This window comes from Mustelus asterias, chromosome 1 (assembly GCF_964213995.1).
Source record: "Mustelus asterias chromosome 1, sMusAst1.hap1.1, whole genome shotgun sequence".
NCBI lineage: Eukaryota > Metazoa > Chordata > Chondrichthyes > Carcharhiniformes > Triakidae > Mustelus > Mustelus asterias.
This window is the reverse complement of record NC_135801.1, coordinates 12,527,488-12,554,141: the sequence shown is the minus strand read 5'-3', so window position 1 is coordinate 12,554,141 and position 26,654 is coordinate 12,527,488. Positions and strand designations below refer to the sequence as shown.

At 43.8% G+C, this 26,654-nt stretch overlaps 1 protein-coding gene across 1 annotated transcript in view; it reads left to right on the top strand.

Annotated features, from left to right (window-relative positions):
* Positions 1 to 24,235, top strand: part of papss1 (3'-phosphoadenosine 5'-phosphosulfate synthase 1) — a 45,022-nt gene extending 20,787 nt beyond the window's left edge. Inside the window, exons 8-12 of the mRNA XM_078209257.1 lie at positions 1,966 to 2,171; positions 4,076 to 4,211; positions 13,882 to 14,150; positions 19,749 to 19,978; positions 22,987 to 24,235. Coding sequence (XP_078065383.1) covers positions 1,966 to 2,171; positions 4,076 to 4,211; positions 13,882 to 14,150; positions 19,749 to 19,978; positions 22,987 to 23,125 — 980 coding nt within the window. The 3' untranslated portion in view covers positions 23,126 to 24,235. The remainder of the gene's footprint in view (positions 1 to 1,965; positions 2,172 to 4,075; positions 4,212 to 13,881; positions 14,151 to 19,748; positions 19,979 to 22,986) is intronic.
* Positions 24,236 to 26,654: the final 2,419 nt, after the last annotated feature.

Sequence of the window (26,654 nt, the reverse complement as noted above, 5' to 3'; positions counted from 1 at the left end):
AGTAAGGGCAAGCTCATGGCCAGCTGTATCCTGGGCACCCTTTCTTTTTTAAACAAGGTGGAATTGCAGACAGAGTCGAGACAAAATTAGAAAATCAAAGGCAGAAAATGCAGCATTTGTGAGAGAGGAATGAAGCTTAACATTTCGGGTCAGATTTCCACCATGTGTAATGTTTTGCTTTTCCATTCAAGGCAAAGTAGTAATCCATAGAATCCCTACAGTACAGAAGGATGCCATTCGGCCCATCGAGTCTGTACTAACCACAATCCCACCCAGGCCCTACTCCCATAACCCCACGCATTTACCCTGCTAATCCACCTGACACTAGGGGCAATTTAGCATGGCCAATCAACCTAACTCGCACATCTTTGGACTGTGGGAGGAAACAGGAGTAGCCGGGGGAAACCCACGCAGACACGGGGAGAAAGTGAAAATTCCACGCACGCTAAGGCCGGAATTGAACATGGGACCCTGGCACTGAGAGGCAGCAGTGCTAACTACTGCTCCCTGTAATGTTCAAATTAAATGAGATAAGAGGATGGGGGATAATTGGACCAGTCAATATAGGCGCAATTACGATCCCCATTTGAAAGTTCTACTTTTTGTCCTTGTATTTTACACAAATTATCAGCCCCTCTGTTTATGTTTATAATGGGTAACTATCTCTGTGAACTTGTCATCCTTAACTGAACATTCTCACCAGCGGTGGAATACCACGGAGGGTGGCATGGTGGCACAGTGGTTAGCACTGCTGCTTCACAGTGCCAGGGACCTGGGTTAGATTCCCAGCTTGGATCACCGTTTGTGCAGTGTCTGCACATTCTTCGCGTGCTCCGGTTTCCTCCCACACTCCGAAAGACGTGCTGGTTAGGTGCACTGGCCATGCTAAATTCTCCCTCAGTGTGCCCGAACAGGCACCAGAGTGTGGCGACGGGGGGATTTTCACAGTAATTTAATTGCAGTGTTAATGTAAGCCTATTTGTGACACTAATTAAAATGAAAATAAATAAAATAACCTGCTCTAATAGTGTAACAAGTTTACATTGGCAGTTTAATTGTGGAAATGTGGAGACAGAAATTTATAATGGAAAATGTTGGCCGGAGGTGTGGCACACAGATGTATACCACATTATGAATTGTTGGAGTCTAAGTTAACCTGAATGTTAACCCTTAGTGGGATCACACTTTCTATCTGGTGCCTGAGTTCTTCGATTTTTCTTTTCCTGTAATGTTGGATAAAGCTTGATTTATGGCTTTTTTTTCCAAAGCTTAGGTTACTAATAATCGAAGTATGGCACTTTGAATAAAAGTTAATGAAAGTGTTAAGTTAAACCACATTGGAGGCAATCTTCACTGTCACTTGTGTGGTGTGTTGGTGGAGTATGTCATAAGAGTTTTAAAGTAGCTGAGTAACAATTCCACGATGTGGAGATGCCGGCGTTGGACTGGGGTAAACACAGTAAGACGTTTAACAACACCAGGTTAAAGTCCAATAGGTTTATTTGGTAGCAAAAGCCACACAACCTTTTGGAGCTCCAGGCCCCTTCTTCAGGTGAGTGGGTCCACAGCAGAGGGCTCAGGTCTTCCAACCTCTCACTCTCCAGGATCTGCCAGAATTGTGAATGTGGCACTTCAGCAACCTGTTTCCGTTGTTTAATTTAAGATGCGTCTTGGCTTAGGTGGCCAAAAGGGTCTTGTTGCTAATCTCACCTGAGTTGCCAATGAGCTCACTCCCACAGAGACCTGATCCTATATAATCTCTCCTATTCAGGGATGGGGAAGGTATTTTTAAATGCCTTTTGATGCAGGTTAGTGCAGGTATGTGGAGATGGTGGTGCTCTCCATGCGGGAAGATCTCAATGGAGCGTACTAACCATCTGAATTTTTCATTTGTTTATTTGTGCACTCCGTAACTCTGTACCATTTACTATTTATGCTTTTGTTTTGCTGTGTTGTGCGCTGCAGGTGGCCTCATTAACCTATCGGTGCCCATCATCCTGACAGCGACAAATGAAGACAAAGACCGACTGGATGGCTACACCGCCTTTGCGCTGGTGTATAATGGGCAAAGGGTGGCTATCCTTCGCAATCCAGAATTCTACGAGCACCGGAAAGAGGAGCGTTGCGCACGTCAATGGGGAACAACCTGCAAAGAACATCCTTACATTAAGGTTTTGCTAAAAGCATTTATTCTCCCTGAGATCAGTGTGACATTTCGATAACTTTCCCAATTCAGTACATATAGCACCATGAAACTAAAGGGCAGCACGGTGGCACAGTGATTAGCACTGCTGCCTCACAGCGCCAGGAACTCGGGTTTAATTATGACCTCGTGTCACTGTCTGTGTGGAGATTACACATTCTCCCTGTGTCTGTGGGTTTCCTCCGGGTGCTCTGGTTTCCTCCCCCAGTCCAAAGATGTTCGGGTCAGGTTGATTGGCCATGCTAAATGCCCCTTGGTGTCAGGGGGTTATGAGGATAGGGCCTTAGTGGGATTGTTGTTGGTGCAGGCTCGATGGGCTGAATGGCCTCCTTTTGCACTGTAGGAATTCTATGATTCTATAAACAGGAGGCATGTAGAAGCTTTGTCCTATTTCGATCTGGTCAAATAAATTAGTGTCAACTAAAGAAGTGGTGTTTCGGAATGTTTGACTGCAAATATTCTCCACCCATCAGTAATTTCCATAGCACAGCCTGTTGCTCAACTGAACGGCATAATTTTAGTATGGAATATAAAGGATTCCATTAATTCACCACAGTGGTCCCTTATGTTGACCGCACAGAGGAATATAAATCTACTTGTATGGCACACCTTGTTTAAAAAAAACTTTTAATCTTCTTTATTTTTCAAATATGTCCAAAGATGTGCGGGTTAGGTTAATTGGCCATGCTAAATTGACCCTAGTGTCAGGGGAATTAGCAGGGTAAATGTGTGGGGTTACGAGAATAGGGCCTGGGTGGGACTGTGGTCGGTACAGACTCGATGGGCCGAATGGCCTCCTTCTGCACTGTAGGGATTCTGGAAATATTGAAGAATAATTTTAAAATATAACTAATTAATATTTGTTATTTTGGAGACGTGTTCAGTTACCTGCAATTATTTTCTGTATCCTCACATTAACACTGAAATTTTAATAAGGTGACGCATCTATCCTTGGTTGGTGTTTTTGTTACAGCTAGATCCCTATTTCCCAGTAAAAGTGCTGGGAAATCTTGTTATTTGGTATCTGAAGAGAGATAAACATAGGGTTTGCCCTTTCTGTCAGAAGTAGAGTTGAGTTTATTTATTAGTCACAAGTAAGGCTTGTGAATGAAATTACTGTGAAATTCCCCGAGTCACCACACTCCGGCGCCTATTCTGGTCAATGCACGTAACCAGCACGTCTTTCAGAAAGTGGGAGGAAACCGGAGCACCCGGAGGAAACCCACGCAGACACGGGGAGAACGTGCAAATTCCACACAGGCAGTGACCCAAGCCGGGAATCGAACCCAGATCCCTGGCGCAGTGAAGCAGCAGTGCTAACCACTGTGCTACCGTGCCGCCCCGGACTGGAGCATGCCACAGATGAACAGTTCACAGGCAGGTACAGAACCAGGGGCAAGGGGGAGGGTGGTGGTGGGGGGGCTGTGACTCAATGGTGGAAAGAAGACGATTGACAGAAGTGATGATAAAAGGCAAAAAGGTGGTGATAATGAGAGAAATAAAAGATATATCTGGATGTGGCAGCATCGATCTGAAATATGAATTCTTGTTTTTATCTTCACAGTGACAGCCTACACTGTGGAGAGTTTCAAACATTTTGGGTGGGATTTTCTGGCTGCACTCGCCCCAAAACCGGAAAATCCCGCCTGAGGTCAACGGACCTTTTCATGGTCCACTCCCCGCCCGCTTTGATTTCCATGGTGGGCAGAGCGGGAATATAATTCCCCCTTTGTGTTTCAGATGTTTTGAGCACTTTCTGTTTTAATTTTAGATTTTCAACATTTAGAGTGACAGCTTTTATGTCTGTTATTCTCCGTTGCTTCTTTGAAACGTAAAGGTTTTGTTCAGTTGTGTACCCTTATAAATTAACAGATGGTAATGCAGAGTGGCAACTGGCTGGTGGGTGGAGACCTGCAGGTTCTTGATCGTATCTATTGGAATGATGGCCTCGATCATTATCGCCTTACCCCACGGGAGTTAAAGCAAAAATTTAAGGCCATGAATGCCGGTGAGTAGCATCAACCATTTACAGTTTTACTGCAGGACTAGAGTCCAAATTCCTTGGGATATTTCAAATTTATTTTATGGTCTTGTAATTATTTAGTGTGGATGCTCGGGACTAAATACCAAATCAGTCTTTCCTTGCACTCCTGTTGTTAGTGAGGATTGTGAATCCCAAGAAGTGGACACGTCCTAAGTTGGCTCTTCAATTGCAGCAGCTAAGATCCCCTTGTTAAGTTTTTGGCACAACTTCCTGCATTATTAAGACCTGTGCCAGGTTGCCTTCTGGTTTCTTGTTTCTCAACTCCTTGGGTAGCACGTTGGGCCTGTGGGTTTAAGACCCGTTCCTGAGACTTAGGGTGACACCGCAATGCAGTACTGAGGGAATGCTGCAGTGTCAGAAGGGCCGTCTTTCAGATGAGATCCTAGATTGAAGCCCTGCCTTCCCTGCTCGGGTGCATGTAAAAGCTTCCATGGCATTGAAGAACAGGTGGATTTCCCCCCCCTTGTCTCTATGCCAGAGGTTACTTCATAACCAACTTTATCAAAAGTCATTTTTCTGATTATTGTTCATGAATCTATCTACACACACATTATATTTAACAAAGAACAGTACAGCATAAGAACAGGCCCTTCAGCCCTCCGAGCCTGCGCCGATCATGTTGTCCTAGCTAGACCAACCGCCTGTATCCTTCTATTCCCCGTCTGTTCATGTGACTATCCAGATAAGTCTTCAATGTCACTAATGTATCTGCTTCAACCACCTCAGTGCATTCCAGGCCCCCACCACTCTGCGTTTTAAAAAAAAACTTCCCTCACACATCTCCAATGAACTTCCCCCCCCTTACCTTAATATTGTGCCCCCTTGTAATTGTCATTTCTGCCCTGGGAAAAAGCTTCCAACTTCCTATCTATGCCCCTCATAATTTTATAAACTTCTATCAGGTCGCCCCTTAGCCTCCATCTTCCCAGGGAGAACAATCCCAGTTTATTCAATCTCTCCTCATAGCTAATACCCTCCATACCAGGCAAAATCCTGGTGAACCATCTCTGTACTCACTCCAAAGTCTCCACATCCTTCTGGTAGTGTGGTGACCAGAATTGGACACAGTATTCCAAATATGGCCTAACCAATGTTTTATATAACTGTGACATAATTTGCCAACTTTTATACTCAATGCCCTGTCCGATGAATGCAAGAATGCCATATGCTTTCTTCACCACCTTTTCCACCTGTGCTGCCACTTTTAAGGATCTGTGGACCTGTGCTCCCTGATCTCTGTGTGTCTATGCTCCTGATGGTTCTGCCATTTATTTTATAGCTCCCACCTGAACTGGATCTACCAAAATGCATCACCTTGCATTTGTCCGGATGAAATTCCATCTGCCATTTCTCCGCCCAATGTTCCAGCCTATCTATATCCTGCTGTATTCTCTGACAATCTTCATCACTATCCGCAACTCCAGCAATCTTAGTATTTTAGCAATCTTAGAATTTACATAATAACAGTGACTGTACTTCAAAAAGCACTTGATTGGTTGCAAAACACTTTGGTGATGTCCTGAGAATGTGCAAAGTGTCATTAAATGTAAGTTCATCTGTTTGCTCTCTAATCTGAAATTGGGTACAGCTGGTGTTTGTGAATTATGGTACAATTCTGTAAATAAGCTTTCGCAATAAATATTCTGTGTATTCTCCCCAAGCACCTTGAAGCTTATCATGTTGATGCTTTGCAGAATGGCTTGGTTGCTGTAAGGCCTGCCACTTGTATTCTGACTGACTTGAACCTTTACATGTGTAACAGTTCAAAAAAGTTGACACCTGGAAAACCTTGACATGGCCCAAGAAAGTGTCCAGAGGATGGTCAAATGCAAACTGTCCATACTGGTCATCAGGTCACTACAAAGACAATCAAACAACCATGGCTTATTACGTCGAGCCAACAGAATTTTCTCTCTCTGTCCTCCACCCCCACTACTTGTTCTCTATTAACAATGTCACAAGAGGCTAACTGTGCATTCGGTATACATTCTCAATCATCATGCTAAATGGCAACACTTGAACATTGGCATAGGAGGGGCTAATGAATAAAGTATAGCCATCCTTAAACAGCGGCTATTGTTGTGACCCATTCTTTGTACTCCACTTAATAATGCCACAAGCTGGTATTTCTCACACTGGAGGCTTGCAGTAGGAAACTTATCACCTTGTGTTTTTAGAAACTTATCAATTACTTGGTTCTTGGCATTCATAATTTAGTAGCACTTCTCAATACTGTGACAGAAGGGCTAAAGTTATGTACATATAACCTCAGAAGGGCTGGAGTTACGTACATATAATCTTCAAGTCGCCCACCATCCTTATTTGGACATCTATCAATATTTCTTCATTATCAGTGGATCAGTATTCTAGAATTCCCTGCCTAACATTAATGGACAAGCAACAATTCGAGTGGAAGATCAACCATCACTACCTTGGGGCAACCAGGGATTAACATTATGGAGCTTTGCCAGCGTTGTCCATGATTTGAGAATAAGTAGAGGCTAAATATTCTGAAACATCCAAGCTGTGCATTCTGTTCTTATTCACTGCACAATGAGCTGCCGATGTCAAAAGATGCTATCCTCACAGTGGAGATCATTGAGTTCTCCACAAGGTGGAAGCAAAAACTCAGTTACTTCCTAAATGCTGGCCAAAGAATGACAGCGGTTGGAGACAAGAGAATCTCCAAACCATCTACACAGCTGGAGGAAAATTTAAGACCGGGGATTAAAAGAAATTGAAAAGGAAAATACTGTGTTATACTTTCCCATAATTCTGTTCTCTTCTTTTGTCAGTCTTTGACTTTCTGTCTCCGTGGGCCCTTATTTTGTAATTTCCCCCTTCCTCTTGGTGTTCTCCTAGGTGTTGAGCTTTTCAAAATTCCATTTCTTCAGTTCAGCATCGCTTGAGCCACAGTTTGGTGCCATTTATTGTCTATTCAATTAGAGGTTATTCCAAAAACATACAAAGTCACGATTAGCATTATTACAGCATACAAATAGAAATGCTGGGAACACTAACCATTATGAAAGATTAAGTCAGATTAGGCTGGAAATGTCCAGAAGGTCTGGCAGAATCTCGAGAGAGAGACAGGTAACATTTCAGGTCTGTGACCTTTTATCAGAACAAGTTGATGCTGAGCTGAGATCCTCCACAGATCTCAGATTTTGCGCTGCTTATAGTGTCTCGGGCAGATGAGTGTATTTGGCAATGAGTTATTTTCTATTGACTTTACAGCCTCTTATTCCTTAGTGCTGCACACCTTCTGGTTGTGTTGCTTCAGGAGCATCAAGTTTTCACCAGCATTATCAGATTAATTTGTTATCTTTATGGCACCGACTTTGTAAGAGCAGATTGCACATTATATTAATTCCATCTGATGTGAGATGACTCCAGAGTTCCCAGGGACTCAACCCTGTCAATGATATTGCACTGAACATTACCTAGCCTGATTCTGCTGATCTTGCTCCTCTCTTTGCATGACGTGCCCTCGGTGTCTAAAGGTTCCTAATCATGGCTCATGCATGGGGCAAGGTGAGGAGGCAAGCCCCAAGAACTACCTTAGCCAGTATGGGGATTGAACCCAAATCATCATTTTCTTCCATAAAAACTGAACACCTTAAGTACAATGGAAGGGGTAAGCAGCTGAATTTTTTCACAGCATTTTTCCAGTCTCATTTTGTTGCATCCAGCCCACTTTGATTTCGTAGCAGCATTGAGCCCTCCCAGGTCTGAATTAGCACAACTCCCACTTACCCGACGAAGGAGCAGCGCTCCAGAAGCTAGTGGATTTTGCTACCAAATAAACCTGTTGGATTTTAACCTGGTGTTGTGAGACTTCTTACTGTGGAGCACAACAACTGCAGAGTAAAGCCAACACTGAGAATATTTTTGGGAGAATTCCGGCTGATGAGTGCAAGATGAAAAGTTTTGACAACATGTCTCCTTTTTCAGCAGTACTCAAGTTCTGTCATGTTCTACCAAAATACAAATTAATATATAAAGTGCATCTCTTTATGTTGTTGTACATGGAGTCCTGTGTACTGCAATTACTGTGTCAGCTTCACTTCAGACTTCTGGCAGGTAACCATAATAGGGATTTTGCATGATGTTTTGCTATTGAGAAAGCAAGGGTCGATTCCTAGTAAGATTAAAAGGAGTGTAAAGTTAAGATGACTCCACATGATTGTGGTGTCATCCTTAATCTAGCTAGATCTAGCAATTGTGTAAACCTTTGAATCCAGTCTTTAAAAAAAACTGACCATTTCGCTTTGTTTGTCTCCTTTTCTGCACAAACTCCCATCAGTCTGATTGTTCACATTGATTCCATTGTCTCTTCATGGAAATTTGGCATTTATTGCTAAAGGAATTGAATATAAAAATAGTGACGTGTTGCTGCTCCTGTGCAATGTTTGAGACCGCACTTAGAACATCGTGTGCCGTTTTGGTCCCTTTGAACGATGTAGTTGGAGGCGGTTCGGAGGAGATTTACCAGATTGATTCCAGAGATGAGAGGTTTGTTTTACGAAGAGCGATTGGGCAGTTTAGGCCTATACTCCCTGGAGTTTAGAAGAATGAGAGGAGATCTAACTGGGCCTTACAAGATGATAAAAGGGATTGTCAAAGTAGACGTAGAGAGGATAATTCCTCTTGTGGGGCAATCTAGAACAAGAGGTCATCGTTTTGGGGTAAGGGGAGGCAGATTTAAAACAGAGAGATAAGGAGAAATTACTTCTCTGAAAGGGTCATGAATCTGAAATTCACTACCCCAGAGCGTGGTGGATGCCGGGACTTTGAGTAAGTTTAAGAGAGAGGTGGACAGATTTTTAATTAGTAATGGGTTTGAGGGGCTATGGTGAACGAGCAGGTAAGTGGAGTTGAGGTCAACATGAGATCAACCATGATCGTATTAAATGGTGGAGCAGGCTCAAGGGGCTGAATTGCCTACTCCTGCTCCTAGTTATGATTTGTGGTGCAGGGACACCATACAACATTACTCAGCTGAAAGTTCACAGTGACTGTGACACAAACATTCTATCAGGGTGTTGATGTGACCATATACATCCTGAAAAGTTGAATGCCTGTTTGGAGCTCTCGTCCAGGTGCCAGCATTCCTGTCAGAGCATATTGTTCTTGTAACTGAGAATTTGTTTCTGGGCAAATCAGGTTACATAGTTAATGTTGATACGGTCTTGAGTTTAATTAGATTACCTACCTGATAACCATATCAGGTCTGTAATAATTCTCGTTCTGGGCGGCACGGTGGCACAGTGGTTAACACTGCTGCCTCATAGCACCAGGGACCCGGGTTCGATTCCCGGCTTGGGTCACTTTCTGTGTGGAGTTTGCACGTTCTCTCCGTGTCTGTGTGAGTTTCCTCCAGGTGCTCTGGTTTCCTCCCACAGTCCAAAAATGTGCAGGTTATGCCGTGCTAAATTGCCGCTTAGTGTCAGGCTGACTAGCTCGGGTAAATGGATGTGGTTATGGGGATAGGGCCTGGATGGGATTGTGGTGGGTGCAGACTCAATGGGCCGAATGGCCGCCTCCTGCATTGTAGGATTCTATGGAGACTATTACAGGAGCTTTAATACATCAGAAGTGCAATTGATGTCATAAGCTATTTGTTGACACTTTTGATGTGTTATTATTGTCTTGTAACTTCCCAGAATCATGTTCTTTCCTTTTCCATGTCCTAGTTTATAGTTTACCATTTGCTTTTTTGCCAGCAGCTGTCATAATGAACAGCGTAAGAAGTCTAACAACACCAGGTTAAAGTCCAGCAGGTTTATTTGGTAGCAAAAGCCACTTTTGCTTTTGGCTTTTGCTACCAAATAAACCTGTTGGACTTTAACCTGGTGTTGTTAGACTTCTTACTGTGTTTACCCCAGTCCAACATCGGCATCTCCACATCATAATGAACAGCAACAGATGGCCATTACTCACAACCAGGCAGAGATGTTGGCTCAATTTGTGATTGGGTCAACAGTGATATCAAGATTTATATAACTTCCTGTTGTTGAGATTTATGCTGTTGACTGACGTAGGAGAGTATAATGGCTCTGTGCAAATTGTTTGCCATGGCCAAAGCTTCAAATGCTAACTGGCAAGTTTTTTTCTTAAATCAGTAAGTTAAGAGTGAAGATGATGATAAATGCAAAGTGATGCATTTTGGTAGATTGAACCATGGCAGGACTTACTCAGTTAATGGGAAGGCATTGGGGAGAGTTATAGAACAAAGAGATCTAGGGGTACAGGTTCATAGTTCCTTGAAAGTGGAGTAACAGGTGGACAGAGTGGTGAAGAAGGCTTTCGGTGCGCTTGGTTTATAAAATAATGAGGGGTATAGATAAGGTAAATAGTCAATATTTTTTCCCAAAGGTAGGGGAGTCTAAAACTAGAGGGCATCGGTTTAAGGTGAGAGGGGAAAGATACAAGAGGGTCCAGAAGGGCAATTTTTTCACGCAGGGTGACAAGTGTCTGGAACAAGCTGCCAGAGGTAGTAGTAGAGACGGGTACAATTTTGTCTTTTAAAAAGCATTTAGACAGTTACATGGGTAAGATTTGGTATAGAGGGATATGGACCAAACACAGGTAATTTAGAGAGTTACGTGGCTAAGATTTGGTATAGAGGGATATGGGCCAAACTTAGGCAATTGGGACTAGCTTAATGGTAAAACTGGGTGGCATTGATAAGTTGGGCTGAAGGGCCCGTTTCCATGCTGTAAGCCTCTATGGCGCTAAGAAAATGAAAAAACAGTTTCACCAAAATATTCATGAAGTTGTACAGGATGTTGCCAGAGGAGATCTTTGAAGCAGACAAAATGACTTGACAGTTGCATTTTTAAAGAGAGAACCCAGTTAAAGACTACGAGTGCTAGGAATCATTATAAAAATGTGACATTAGTGTACCTTTAAGAGATTTTTTATTTAAGTCATGTTCTCTGCAGTGTTGCTGAGTTGGCTGTATGAGACCTTTCATTGCTACTTAAATGGGGTTTGTTTATTTTTACTCTGGGATCTTTTATGACCCTGTATTGTTAGGAGGAAGGTCATGTGTTTTGGACAGTTTCTTTTCTTTCCTAGTGAATTTAAGGTTTCATTTTCTGTTTGGCTGGCAGCAGTTTAGTTTTCGAAGAGACATCAAGCTGAAAAGAAGTGTTGCACGCTCTCCCTGGTTTTTTGGAAATTCCGCTGGTTAGCTGAAAGCAAACCTTCTTGCCTTCCCGGAGTAGAGAATCTGCTGTGGGTGGCTCGACCAGAGTCTCTCCCTGGTGTTCTGGAAAGCTGTTCTGACTCCAAGCTTGTCTCTGTGTGCCTCGAGAGTTGCAGCATTCATCCAAAGGACTCAGTCCCAGTATCATGTGAGCATTAGTCTTTGGCATGTTAAACCTGTGGAAAGGGTTTTTTGTCTATGGAAAGTTTTGCTTGATTGGAACACTTTAGATATATTAGTTAAGGGTTATACATTATCATGGTTGTTTTGTTTTTGTTTGTAATTGATAAAAATTATTGCTAATTTCCTTTCCATACATGTCAGCTATATTCTAAAATAAACTTTATTTGATAAAAGCTCCCTAGTGGGTCAGTTGAATCATACCTGAGGTGAAACATATGCTAATCCTAGCCAAATTCAAAGTGCAAAAGTTATGATCCAGGTGAGCTTCATAAAACACTTTGGAGTTTCTGACCTGAATTTTAACAAAAGCGACAACTTGTTTGGGGCTAATGGTGTTTGGAACTTAGGAAAAGGATGAACCCATTCAGCTGCTGATTTCTTTTCAGCGGTTTATTCGATTAAGCTGACCTTTTGGTGCTCTTCGTTGGTATCTTCTTACAAACCTTTAGGTCTTAGATGCTTGATATGATCTTCTGGATGTGTAAACGTGACATGAGGAAGAAACGTGTAGTGCTGGTTCTCACAAACAATCATACTAGGGTAGAACTCGACCTCTCGATACCAGATAATATCTGAAGCTGTATAGGAACTTTAGTTTCCCAGTTGAGTGCTCAGACCCTAAACTGGTCTCAAATTTCAGGGTTTAGTCTCAAATTGGATAGCATTTTGCACTCGCTCACCGATGGACTACATTAGGGAAGCAAGAAGTTTCATCTGAAGAAAAGGACTGGCTTGGGAACTAAGATCACGGCTTTTTGTCGCACTGGCAGAGTTATGAAACCTGACAGACAGGGAAAGACCAACTGTCCCATCAAGACTGCCCCACATCGTGAGGGTGAGACCATGAAAATTCCAAGTAATAGAATCAGGCTAAATCTTCAGAGCGGTTGAAAAATTGACTGGGAGGATAGAACAAAGTTTTCATCACGTTGGGTGAGGGAAGGGGAGAGCTGAGTGGCACCTCCAGGGTTAATTTTGGAACTGTTACCTTCATTTCATTGACTTGTATTCAGAAATTCAAGTTGGACAAAGGTTTCTGGTGATACCTCAGAAGGTGCAAAATGAGTTGGGCAAAATATGCCAGTAAGTAAAACCATTGTGAGCAAAACTTAATACCGACAAGGGGAAGTCACTGTAAATAGGAGGGGAAACTTGGCAACGTGTAAACCCACAAATGATGTAAGAGTAGCTAAGGAAGTTGAAATAAAAGAACTTGAATTATGTGACATTCATCATGTCCCTGGGGCATCTTAAAGTGAGTCACAGCCACTGAATTAATTTTGAAGTGCTGTCACTGTTTAGTAGGCAAACATGGCATTTATACACAACAAGCTCCCACAAACAGCAACATGATAAATTACCAGCACTCCTTCACTGCGTTGTCGCACTTTAATTTTTGCAGTGGGGCAGAAAATCTTGTCCTTCCATCGAGGCAGGGTGACACTTAAAAGCGTTAGTGCGTTTGTCCAAATAGTGCAGATCAGCAATCGCCAAAGCCAATAAAAGGTCGAACAATATAGCCAGAAAGTGGAAGAAGTCATTTTCAAATTGCAGCGGCTGTACATCCACTGGGACAAACGGGGCATTCAGATTATGGAAGATCTTCAGGTGTGGTTAGTCTGTAGTGTTACAGACTACAGACTGTAACACAGTCTGTTAAAGTAGTGCAACAGACTCTCCCCTCTCGTTGTTTTATGTCTGGAGTACCTCAGAGTCATAGAGCATCATGTCTGCTCCGACCATCAAGCACCTACCTATCTATTCTAATCCCATTTTCCAGCACCTTGTATGTTATGGTGTTCAAAGTGCTCATCTGAATACTAAAATGTTGTGAGGGTTCCCACCTTTACAGGCAGAGTGTTCCAGATTCCCACCGCCACTGGGTGAAGAAGTTTTTCCTTAAATTTCCTGCCCATTGCTTTAAGTCAATGCACCCCTGGTTATTGACTCCTCTACTAAGGAGAAAAGTTTCTTCCTATCTATCCATCTATGTCCTAATTGCCCATGAACTGAGTGGCTTGCCACACCATTTCCTAATTAGGGATGGGCAACAATTGCCAGCCTCGTCAGTGATGCCCATATCCCCTGGATGTGCTATAGCAAGGAGCTTTACTGGCTTCTACTGTAGACCACCCTGGTGACTGTTTGCAGGGAGTGGCAATGATATATTTTTTAAAAATATATAAAATAGATCTTTTTGGTGAGGTAAATATGTCCTAATTGTTTTTAATCCTCTAGATGCCGTCTTCGCATTTCAGCTACGCAATCCAGTGCACAACGGGCATGCTCTATTGATGCAAGACACATTTCAGCAGCTGGTTGAACGTGGCTATAGGCGTCCCGTTCTTCTTCTTCACCCACTGGGAGGTTGGACAAAAGATGATGATGTACCTTTAATATGGAGAATGAAGCAGCATGCTGCCGTGTTGGAAGAGAGGATACTTAAACAAGAGTCCACTGTCGTGGCCATCTTCCCATCTCCCATGATGTATGCTGGACCAACCGAGGTGACTTTTCTCCTCTCTATCATTACAAATTGGGGGCAGGAAAGGGAATTATCTTTTGAAGCAGTTGTCTGCAGTAGCAAGCCTAAGATCGTATGGTATTGTGCCACTTGATGTGTTACGGTTAATATTTTCTTCAAAGCTTTTGGTTAGTCTTGTAATGTAGACTTGCGCTTTCAGCCTAATGGGAGGCCATTGTTTTTATTTGTAGTAATCATAGAATGTTACAGCACAGACTGAGACCCATTGTTGACTCTTTGGGCTTGTCCATCATTGGGTTTGTGTAAAGCTAAACATTTTGCAAATTTGTTTCCTGTATGCTTCAATTCAGCAGTCTTTTAAATTCCAAAGCCCATGCGTTTGCGTCAAATATTACATAAGTTGTACATTTATCGCAACTCTGCAGGAATCCAGTAGGTTGAGTTCTCATTTGAAAAATGAATATTTGGGAAGTGTTCTGCGATGTTCAAGATGTATTATATAAGACCAATGTGTCAGTACTTTTTCTCCCCTAAAACATCTCCAAATTAATTTGTATGTAAGAGGCACCAGCAATTAATTTTAAAAGCTTCTAGGAGGGTGCATTACATTCCCAAGATTTGACTGACTAACCCTCACTAGTGTGTGACCTCAGGCTATTTATGAGGGCATGATACTGACCAGATGTGGTGTACCAGTGAAGTTTAGCAATTTATATTAGCCACTGCTTATTGAAAGCTCAATGTAAAACCCTCTGCCAAAATGTGTCGACTTTTTTCGCGAATGTGCTGTGCTTCGCCTGCCAAGGCAGCCAGGCTTCCAAGACCCCTAGATAACTTTATTTGATACTCTTCTGAGCAATAAACTTAAGATGCACTTAAGTGGTTCCCAGAGGAAAAGACCTGAATGTTTAATGAAAGACCACAAAAGCTAAATGGGCAATTTAAACTGCAAACAGTAGTGTTAGTGTTTACTTCTTTAAAAACCCTTATTTTTTGCAGTCTTTAAGCAGCTGGAAGGCATAAATGTTAATGGAGACAGTCTACTTGATTTATGTTATTATTACAGATGCATGCTTGGTAAATGTGTAGTGTTCTACATCTAATGTCTTGTTAAATATACGTTTTTTAATAATGTTTTAGGTTAGCTTGTTACTCATAGCCCTCCCAGGGGCCCACAGGAATATTGCTAAACATGACTCTTTGTTCCAAAAGTGTTAGGAAAGTATAACAGGGTAATGAGCTGGGACTAATTGGATACCTCTTTCAAAGCGATGATAGGCCGTATGACACTAGTTGACCTCCCACGGTGTTACTGGTAGTTAAGACCAAGTAAGGCAGGGTTAGAGAACAGGAGATAATTGGCCCAGGGTTGTGCGGACATATCTCGGTCTCCATTTTAAAGTCTTATACCTTCAATATAAATTCCCATATTAGAATTTCTAATGGAATCTTCCTAAATGAACTTTTTACCATATAATGCATATATGTTGAGGTTGCGGCACAGTCAGATTAATGGTGATGCAAATACCGAAAGATCGTCAGCTAATCTGAAGATTGAGTTATAAACTGAAGGAAATCACTTTCTAAACAAACTGGAGAGTTGAAAACTGCAGTTCAGGTCCCAAGAAAACAATTACTTGCCCAACTTGCACCGTTGTGGCGAATAATCCTGCAGTCACTTTCAGAAGAGTTCAAGCTTCGAGGAATGGGTATGGGTATTTTATACTGATACTGACCAGTTTTCCATAGCTTCCTTCTCCTCCTCAGAGTCTGCTGCTGCTGTTTGAACATTGAAATGGAGCTATAGATGGGTTGGAATGACAGACAGCCTTTGTCTGGTCGCACCCTCATAACCTTGGAACTATGAAGCAATCCCCTAATTGCAGTCCTTTGGTGTCATCCTTGACATTTTCGTAGAGATATCTTAATAGATTTACATAAGTGCCTCTCAAGTATAGAAGAACCAGCTCTTGGACTTCTCTTAAACAATGACCTCCAGATAACGAGTGGAGAGATCCATATGTAGCCATCATGGGCTGGGATGAGTTGATGTTTTTCCTGTGTGTTCTCCGTTAGATAATGTGATTGGTCATTTCCTGTTCACCCCCTAAACATTAAATGTCGTGTTGGGCAATCTAAGAAGCAAACAGGGAATATATTAGTGTGATTACAGCACGCTTGACTAGATCACATATGTGCACTCCCTTGTAGTTTCTCAAAGCACTATCATGCCTCACTTATGTGCTTCTCCTATGGGAAGGAACAAACACTGGCATTACGAGCACAGATACTAAATTCTAGAATAACCTCCGAGGCTGCCAGCCCATAAGTGACTGGTTACATGTGTGAATTGCTATTTGATTGGGCTTGCAATCTCTCTGCCGCTATAGAACATCGCTGTGTCCAAGCACAGATTTTGATTAATCAAAGCAATCTGCTGCCTATTTTTTTTTGTTGTTGAATCTGCCGGTAAAGTCCCATTTTCAGAATAGTTTGTGGTAGAACTTTCTTGACGCTGCCAAATTTGTGGGTTTGGCAGTCTTCACATCCTGTGCTGGTAGTCTGTACAGATGGCAGATGGGTCTGAAGGGCCTGAAAAACAAAACAGCATCTTGAGAACAGGACATTTCACACCTAGAGTGCAAAATGGTAGAAAATTCACTTTCTGATTGGTTAAAAGGCCATGGGCAAATACATCCTATCAATGTCTCTGCATTATGGGTGGAGGTAGGGTAGGGAATTAGCAAGGCGTTGGCACAGTGGTATTGTCACTGGACTAGCAATCCAGAGACTCGGGGTAGTACTCTAGGGACCCGGGTTTGAATCCCACCGTGACAGATGGTGAAATTTGAATTCAATAAAAAAAATCTGGAATTAAAAGTCTAATGATGACCATGAAATCATTGTCGATTGTCATAAAAATCCATGGGGTTCACTAATGTCCCTTTAGGGAAGGAAATCTGCCATCCTTATCTGGTCTGGCCTACGTGTGACTCCAGATCCATGAGGTTGACTTTTATTTGCTCTCGGGATGGGCAATACATGCTGGCCCAGCCAGTGACACCTGCGTCCCTTGAACCAATAAAAAAATACTGTCCATTGCTATACTAATCATTACTGAGGATGCAGTAACCATCCTGCAAAAATTGATGGTGTGGTGTATCTGTTTATATTGCACAGAAGCCTTGTCCCATTTATAGAGGAGATGAACTTAGTATACAGCCTCCTATCTCGAATTCTAAATGAATAAAGATGGAATGAACTTGTATTGCATCTTTCACAAGACCTGGTCAGCCTAAAGTGCTTTACCATTAAGTATGTCGGTAATGTAGTCATGGTTGTGGTATAAGAAATGTGGCAGCCAGTTTACACACAGGAAGATCCCACAAACAGTGATGATGCGCATGGCTCAGGACATAAGTGCTAATGAAAGGTCATCAAATTGAAATATTAACAGGCTTCTGCTGCTTGAACTGTTGAGTGTTCAGTTCACTTTTTGTTGTTTTATTTCATCAGTTTTGAGTGTTAAGGAATAAATGTTAGCCAGGTCACTAGGTGAATGTGCTCTTCAAATAGTTTTGTGAAATCTGTTACATCCACCCAACAGGACAGAACGGACTTCAGTTTTATGTCTCATCCAAAAAAAAGTGGCAGTTTTGACAATACAACACAAGCCCTCAGTACTGCACTGAAGTATCAGCCTGGATTATTTGCTGACGTCTCTGGAGTTTGATCCATGGGACATGAGCTCTGACCATCTAAATGGTGAGAGTTTTACCACTGAGCCAAGGCTGATAAAAGCTGAATAAATATTAGCTCCTCTGCCATGATGCTAGATTTCACAACATGTATACTATTGCAGTTATCAACCTGTGCATAAGGTCCATTCCACTGCCAGATATGAGTAAGTTAGCTTTGCAGATCTATGAAGCAAATAGCTACTTGAAGAAGATGGAGCTCACTTGTGTTTCAAAAATTGTATTAGCACATTCAACGTGGATGGTTATGAATTGCTGCTCAGATTGGTTGCAGTGAGACTTTACCTTTAAACCAGGCTTCAAGCCCCCTTCCCCCTCATTGCAGTCTCTGTGCTGAGATATCAAGATACCCAAGGATGACTGAGGCCATTTAGTTCATCTTAATTCCAACATACCATTTGCTTTCTAACTGATTGTTGTACCTGCACGCTTGCTTTCAGTGAACGCCATACTAGGACACCAGGTCCCTTTGTATGTCAATGTTTCCCAATCTATCGCCATTGAAATAATACCCTGCCATTCTGCTTCTCCGTCCAAATTGCATTAGCAATCAGCTGATCTGTTTGAGTGGGATTGGCTCAGATGTCCCTGAGACAGCTGGTATTTACAGTTGACCATTTCCTGTAGCTTCCATGGAAGGAAAATTGGACAAGGTATAAAAGATATTTCCAATGAAGTATTTTATAAAATTCTCATCCTGCTGGATGCTGAGCTGCTCTAGATTTTGTTTTGTTGAATTGTGACTAGGAACGATTGTGTGTCAGATATCTGAATTTTTATCAGTGATGCTCAGCTCAGTGACCACTTCAGTCAAGGTAACGTTGAACCACACAGGCAGAACTGTAGAGTACAAGCCAGAGGAAGCCAAGAGAAAGCCACAGCTCTCTGGCCAGACTACACCTCAAATATTGGATTGTTAGTCATGGCTGGTTAAGACTAATTTCACCCTCATGCTTCATTTCCATGGGCAACTAGAGGAATTAATGCTAACTGGTGAATTGAGATTATTTTCTCACCTTGTGCTTTGTGGAGCATGCTCGCTTTGCACTCAGCATTGTTTCCTAGTCCTGTGAGAAAGATTATTGGTTATGTTTCCAGTCATATGTCAGGGAGGCTGTAGCACAGTGGTATTGTCACTGGACTAGTAACCCAGAGATCAGGGTAATGCTCTTGGGACCTGGGTTCGAATCCCACCAGGGCAGGTGGTGAAATTTGAATTCAATAAAAAAAATCTGGAATTAAGAATCTATTGATGCCCATGAAACCATTGTCGATTGTCGGAAAACCACATCTGGTTCATTAATGTCCTTTAGGGAAGGAAATCTGCCATCCTTACCCGGTCTGGCCTACACGTGACTCCAGACTCACAGCAATGTGTTTGACTCTGTAATGGCCTAGCAAGCCACTCAGTTCAAGGCACTTAGGGATGGGCAATAAATGCTGGCCCAGCCAGTGATGGCCACATCCCATCAATTAATTAAAAAAAAAAGCTCCACACCTTAAGACACGGGAAGGATTGAATTCATATTTAAGAACAGATTCCCTCAAATAAATGTTCCTTTTCTGCAGTGTGACCAATTTCAGCAGCTACATAGCAGCATTTCAGGCCACCTCCTCCTTACGGAACATTGAAGGAATCAGTAGAAATTTGAAGTCATGAAAATGATGGTAATTGAGTAGATCCTTTGCACATTGTGTGTGGCGAGAGAGCAGCCAGATCACAAGGGAAAAGTTACACCACAAAGGCTTGAAGTTTCAAAATTTGAGCTGCTAGTTCTTTTTTTTTTTCTCAAGGTGCATAAATGAAAGAAAAACGAGTTTGTGTTGTCTAATTCTCACTCCTCGCACGTTTATGGTCACAGGTCCAGTGGCACTGCAGGTCCCGCATGATTGCAGGTGCTAATTTCTACATTGTGGGCCGCGACCCTGCAGGCATGCCTCATCCAGAAACTAAGAAGGACCTGTACGAACCAACGCATGGGGCAAAGGTCTTGACCATGGCCCCAGGCTTGCTGTCACTGGAAATCATCCCATTCCGCGTCGCGGCCTATAACAAGCTGAAGAAATGCATGGACTATTATGACCCTGAACAGTAAGTATGAGCTATGGGATTCAGTACATGACATGTGCAATTCCAGAAGTTGCGCGTTCCTCCCCTTGGACTGGTGAGGCAGAAATAATTGAGGACAAATGCAATAACTTTAATAGCAGAAGTATTCTAAACCAGTTCAACCTCCTGGGCCAGCTGAAAGCAGCTGTTATTTCAAGAGAAAATTGGAGGGCTGTGTTTATGTGCTTTATTATACATTTCGAACTGATTTTACAACCAGATTATTGCTCAGTGCTTCTTCCTCATTGCTGTGTTGTACTCAAATAGTTGGGTTACCGGATCCAGTGCAACATAATATTATGGGAGATTCTGAAGCATCATCTTCCTGCTTTACTGATGCATGTCCTGGACCTTCGGAGTGATAGACGCTTGCAGTTAAGTGGATACAGAGCCAGACGAATGTTTTAGGATGGAGATGGATATATTTTTTTTGTAAGGGATCAAGGGATGGGGATTAAAGGTGAGGGGAGGCGATGGCCTAGTGGTATTACTGCTAGACTATTAATCCAGAAACTCGACCAATGTTTTAGGGACCCGGATTTGAATCCCGCCATGACAGATGGTGGAATTTGAATTCAATAAAAAAAAATCTGGAATTAAGAATCTACTGATGACCATGAAACCATTGTCGATTGTCGGAAAAAGCCACCTGGTTCACTCATGTTTTTTAGGGGGACGGCATGGTGGCACAGTGGTTAGCACTGCTGCCTCACAGTGCCAGGTTCCCGTCTTGGGACACTCTCCTCGTGTCTGCGTGGGTTTCCTCCGGGTGCTCCAGTTTCCTCCCACAGTCCAAAGATGCACGGGTTAGGCTGATCAGCCATGCTAAATTGCCCCTTAGTGTCAGGGGGACGAGCTAGGGTAAATGTTTGGGGTTATGGGGATAGGGCCAGGGTGGGATTGTGGTCGGTGCAGACTCGATGGGCTGAATGGCCTCCTCCTGCACTGTAGGGATTCTACGATTTTATGAAATGGGCTTGAGGTTTGCATAAGCCAGATAAGGTTTGCATGATCCAAGTGAATGGTCTCAAGGGAATGGGAGAAGGCTGTGCAGCCCCGTGTCCCTAAGTGACGATATTGGGAGTTAAGGTGCTGCAGGTGCAGATACATTTTCTGTGTACAGTGACATTCTAAGCTACACAGATATTAGTTGGAGTTCTATGATCAGTGGCCCCCTGGTTGGCAGGGAACTACAGGAAAGATGGCACCCTTCATGCAAGAGCGGTTTGCTTGAAAGCTCTTGTGATCATGGATCATTTTAAAATAATTGTGCCTCGTATCTAATGGCACCACTGTATCAGCCAATGTTTTGGAGGTGGAAAGGGACTTGCCATCAAACAATATTTTAGCACCAAAGCAAGCAAAGTCTATTTACAGAATCTATTTAAAAAGTACAATCTCCAACAAACAGAACTAGTGGATAAAATCAATCTCAGTCGCTCAGAGCAATGCCTGGTTTGAGGCATGATCGTTAAGGGAATTATCCAGTTTCACGTCACCAACCCCCCAGTCAGGAGTAAACATAGAAGATAGGAGCAGGAGGAGGCCATTTGGCCCTTCGAGCCTGCTCCGCCATTCATCACCATCATGGCTGATCATCCAGCTCAATAGCCTAATCCTGCTTTTTCCCCATAACCTTTGATCCCATTTGCCCCAAGTGCTATATCCAGCCGCCTCTTGAATAGTGTGCAGTTGTAAAAATGTCCCTTTTTATGACCTGTACAACATGAGCTACATTTTACTGTTTATTTACAATATTGGAAATATACTTAGGAAAGGAAAATTTTGCAAGACTATGGCGAAAGAACAGGGGAGTTAAATTAAATGAAAAGCCTTCAACAAAGCCAGCACAAGTACAATGAACCAAATGACGCCCCCCTCCCCCACCACCTCAAATCCTGTAAGACTGTTATGGAATGCAAATGGTGTGGTTGTAATCCAAAACATTTTCTAAATTTAATGATTGCCTGCACGAATAATTGGTGTGAAAAAGTTTGAGGGTTGCGACAGACAAATGCACGTCTTAAGGTTCTCAACTTGTCGTCCTCTTTTTAAAAAAAAAACAAAATCCCACAAAAGGTTCATAGAATCCCTACAGTGCAGAAGGAGGCCATTCGGCCCATTGAGTCTGCACTGACCGCAATCCCAGCCAGGCCTATCCCCATAACCCCACATAATTACCCCACTAATCCCCTGACACTAGGGTCAATTTAGCATGGCCAATCAATCTAACCCGCACATCTTTGGACTGTGGGAGGAAACCGGAGCATCCGGAGGAAACCCACGCAGACACGGGGAGAATGTGCAAACTCCACACAAACAGTGACCCAAGCCAGGAATTGAACCCTAGTACCTGGCGCTGTGAGGCAGCAGTGCTAACCACTGTGCCGCCGTGCCGAATAAAGTGGTAAATTTGGAGCAGAGCAGAGCACAGGTGTGTGACGGTGCAGAATGCAGATAGTAGTTTTCAATCTCTGCTGTGTTATTTTATACAGACGGGGACTGCAGGTCTGGCACTTTCACGTAGGAAGAGCCCTTACTGGACTGCTCTTGCATGCCTCCTAGCAGGCGATCTTAGAGTCAGACTGGCAGAGCTCGAGAAGCAGATTGCCCACCCACCATTTCAGCTGTAAACCAGGGTTTACCACAACGGGAGAAAGAGGAGAAGAAATTAGAGGCTAACAAAGCCTCAAAAAAATAAAGTCTTTAGAAAGATGTTTCGGGAGGGAAATGATCTCATCAGAGATGATTTAGAAAGGGCTGCAGTGAATTAGCTGGAAAGACATTACTATTTTCACTGCATGCTATGAAAGCTCATGGTCTCACCCAGCCCATTATATAAATTGGTTACTGCCTTTTTTGATTTGAAAATAAAGTAAATAAATATGCCAGAGCTAAAAATAAAGGATTTGGTGTGAATGCATTTTTTACTGAGTGAGTTAGTTCCTTTTTCTCTCTTTAATTCCTGCATTTTGTTTTCTCATTTAAAGCCACACAGATTTTGACTTTATCTCTGGAACACGCATGCGCAAGTTAGCGCAGGAAGGAGTGAATCCGCCAGAAGGCTTCATGGCACCAAAAGCGTGGGCAGTCCTAACCGAATATTACAAATCCATGGAGAAGGCCTAACTGGGAGCAGCAATGAGACGCAAAAGTTATTTTAATTGAGAGCAGGGGACCACACACACACACACACGGGCGCACACACAGCAGGTGTTCCGGCAACTTCACTGGTGTTAGTTAGGAATCTGTGTTCTTTCTTAAGCTACATCACTGTCTGCACATGTCTTACAAGCTTTATTATGTATCAGGACCCGGAGAGTTTTGAGTTCTCTTTGCATTGTCTTGTTTTTATTCCTTTATTTAAAAGGTGGCATTTCCAGCTCATGCCAGCCGAGAAAATTTCATACATTTCATAGGGGCATTTGACAGGTTGCATTTGCAACAGGAACAATTTTATGGATGTTACTTGATTAACATTAAATCGCTTAGCTTTCGTTTATAACTGTTCTGAAATTTTAATTGCAGTTCTATATTTGGTCACTGGGTGTACATTATCGGTAGGTTTGGATTTCTCTGAACCACCAATGCCCTCTGCTCCAAATCTTGTATTTGGGAATTTATTTAATCTTTTGTTCTGGTGGCTTTGGGTGGGTGGGAGAGCTCTCCCACATGCACTCCACATGCATCCGATTACACAAAGGCCTGAAGAAGGGGCGATTGAAAAGTGTACTTTTTGTTCTTCATTCATGACAGCCAGCTGCTGAGTGGTTGTACTGAGTGGCTCGACCAATACCTGTCATTAGCACTTCAAATCAGATAGCTGCTGTGCCCCTTTCCCTGCAGAAATTGCCTCGGTCATTGGGTTAATATGATCTGCAGGTGGTGAAAGTTAGATTTAGAGTTTGGGTATGATTTGAAATTTACAGGTGGTTTTGCCTCTGTGCCCACTGCTTGGGCTGTCTTTCCATGAAGCTCAACGAACGGAGGTATTCACAGTGAAGTTTAGAGATCTCCCATTCTCAGTGGGTGAGTGGGAGTGCAGTGGGAAAACTCTCGAGAGTTCCAAACCGATAAAATGTTGGATTATGATTGTAGTAAAGTCAAGTGGTATGCTTGTGGCATGATTGGGAATGTAATTTGTAGACTTACTAGTTGCAGTTGCATTGTTGCATCCGTTGGCATAAAGTGCACTTGATGTCTGTCTATGCCTGCATAATAAAGATTTTGTTCCATTCAGTTTAAGGATCCTTGATTGATTTGGACCTGTTTCGTATTCAGTTTTAATTCTAAAAATTATCTTTATATTTTGACAGTGAAATGATTAAATGTTTCCTACCAATTTCCTTCTGTTTGTTTGGAGACCTTTGCAGCCAAGCCCAGTCCTGTCCTCTCTCTACTTCTCTTTCCCCTCCTCTCCTGCCTCTCTCTCTTTCCCCCCCCTCCCTCTCTCTTTCCCCCCCTCCCTCTCTCTTTCCCCCCCTCCCTCTCTCTTTCCCCCCCTCCCTCTCTCTTTCCCCCCCTCCCTCTCTCTTTCCCCCCCTCCCTCTCTCTTTCCCCCCCTCCCTCTCTCTTTCCCCCCCTCCCTCTCTCTTTCCCCCCCTCCCTCTCTCTTTCCCCCCCTCCCTCTCTCTTTCCCCCCCTCCCTCTCTCTTTCCCCCCCTCCCTCTCTCTTTCCCCCCCTCCCTCTCTCTTTCCCCCCCTCCCTCTCTCTTTCCCCCCCTCCCTCTCTCTTTCCCCCCCTCCCTCTCTCTTTCCCCCCCTCCCTCTCTCTTTCCCCCCTCCCTCTCTCTTTCCCCCCCTCCCTCTCTCTTTCCCCCCCTCCCTCTCTCTTTCCCCCCTCCCTCTCTCTTTCCCCCCTCCCTCTCTCTTTCCCCCCTCCCTCTCTCTTTCCCCCCTCCCTCTCTCTTTCCCCCCTCCCTCTCTCTTTCCCCCCTCCCTCTCTCTTTCCCCCCTCCCTCTCTCTTTCCCCCCTCCCTCTCTCTTTCCCCCCTCCCTCTCTCTTTCCCCCTCCCTCTCTCTTTCCCCTCCTCCCTCTCTCTTTCCCTCCTCCCTCTCTCTTTTCCCCCCTCCCTCTCTCTTTTCCCCCCTCCCTCTCTCTTTCCCCCCTCCCTCTCTCTTTCCCCCCTCCCTCTCTCTTTCCCCCCTCCCTCTCTCTTTCCCCCCTCCCTCTCTCTTTCCCCCCTCCCTCTCTCTTTCCCCCCTCCCTCTCTCTTTCCCCCCTCCCTCTCTCTTTCCCCCCTCCCTCTCTCTTTCCCCCCTCCCTCTCTCTTCCCCTCCCTCTCTCTTTCCCCCCTCCCTCTCTCTTTCCCCCCTCCCTCTCTCTTTCCCCCCTCCCTCTCTCTTTCCCCCCTCCCTCTCTCTTTCCCCCCTCCCTCTCTCTTTCCCCCCTCCCTCTCTCTTTCCCCCCTCCCTCTCTCTTTCCCCCCTCCCTCTCTCTTTCCCCCCTCCCTCTCTCTTTCCCCCCTCCCTCTCTCTTTCCCCCCTCCCTCTCTCTTTCCCCCCTCCCTCTCTCTTTCCCCCTCCCTCTCTCTTTCCCCCCTCCCTCTCTCTTTCCCCCCTCCCTCTCTCTTTCCCCCCCTCCCTCTCTCTTTCCCCCCTCCCTCTCTCTTTCCCCCCTCCCTCTCTCTTTCCCCCCTCCCTCTCTCTTTCCCCCCTCCCTCTCTCTTTCCCCCCTCCCTCTCTCTTTCCCCCCTCCCTCTCTCTTTCCCCCCTCCCTCTCTCTTTCCCCCCCTCCCTCTCTCTTTCCCCCCTCCCTCTCTCTTTCCCCCCTCCCTCTCTCTTTCCCCCCTCCCTCTCTCTTTCCCCCCTCCCTCTCTCTTTCCCCCCTCCCTCTCTCTTTCCCCCCTCCCTCTCGCTTCTTTCCCCCTCCCCTTTTCTGTGTCTCTCCCTCTCGATAACTCTTGCTATAACCAATGGGGATTTTATTCGTACTTGTCTGTAACAAATGACTACAACAATTGCACTAAACTATGATATTCTGGCACGTCAGTTTCTTTTTCTTCCTGTCTATGGAAGTTCTGCAACTTGACTGTCTCCTCCTGGTGAGGTGGTGGCACAGCGGTATTGTCACTGGACTTGTAATCCGGGGACCCTGGGCTAAATCTGTGGAAAACACAGTAAGAAGTTTAACAACACCAGATTAAAGTCCAACAGGTTTATTTGGTAGCAAAAGTCACAAGCTTTCGGAGCCTTAAGCTCCTTCTTCCTTCTTAAGGCTCCGAAAGCTTGTGGCTTTTGCTACCGAATAAATCTGTTGGACTTTAATCTGGTGTTGTTAAACTTCTTACTGTGTTTACCCCAGTCCAACGCCGGCATCTCCACATCTAAATTTGGGGAGCCAGGTTCAAATCCCACCATGACAAATTTGAATTTGTTAAAAATCTGGAATTAAAAGTCGAATGTTAGCATGGAACCATTGTCGATTGTCATTAAAAAAAAAAACTTTCTGGTTCACTAATGTTCTTTGAGAAATGAAATCTGCAGACCTTACCTGGTCTGGTCTACATGCGCCTCCAGAGCCACAGCAATGTGGTTGATACTCAAGTGTCCTCTGAAATGGAGGGCAGTTAAGGATAGGCCACAAATGCTGGCCCGACCTGTGACACCCAAATCATGTAAAAGAAATTTAAGAAGCTGCGGACAGACAATGTGAGCC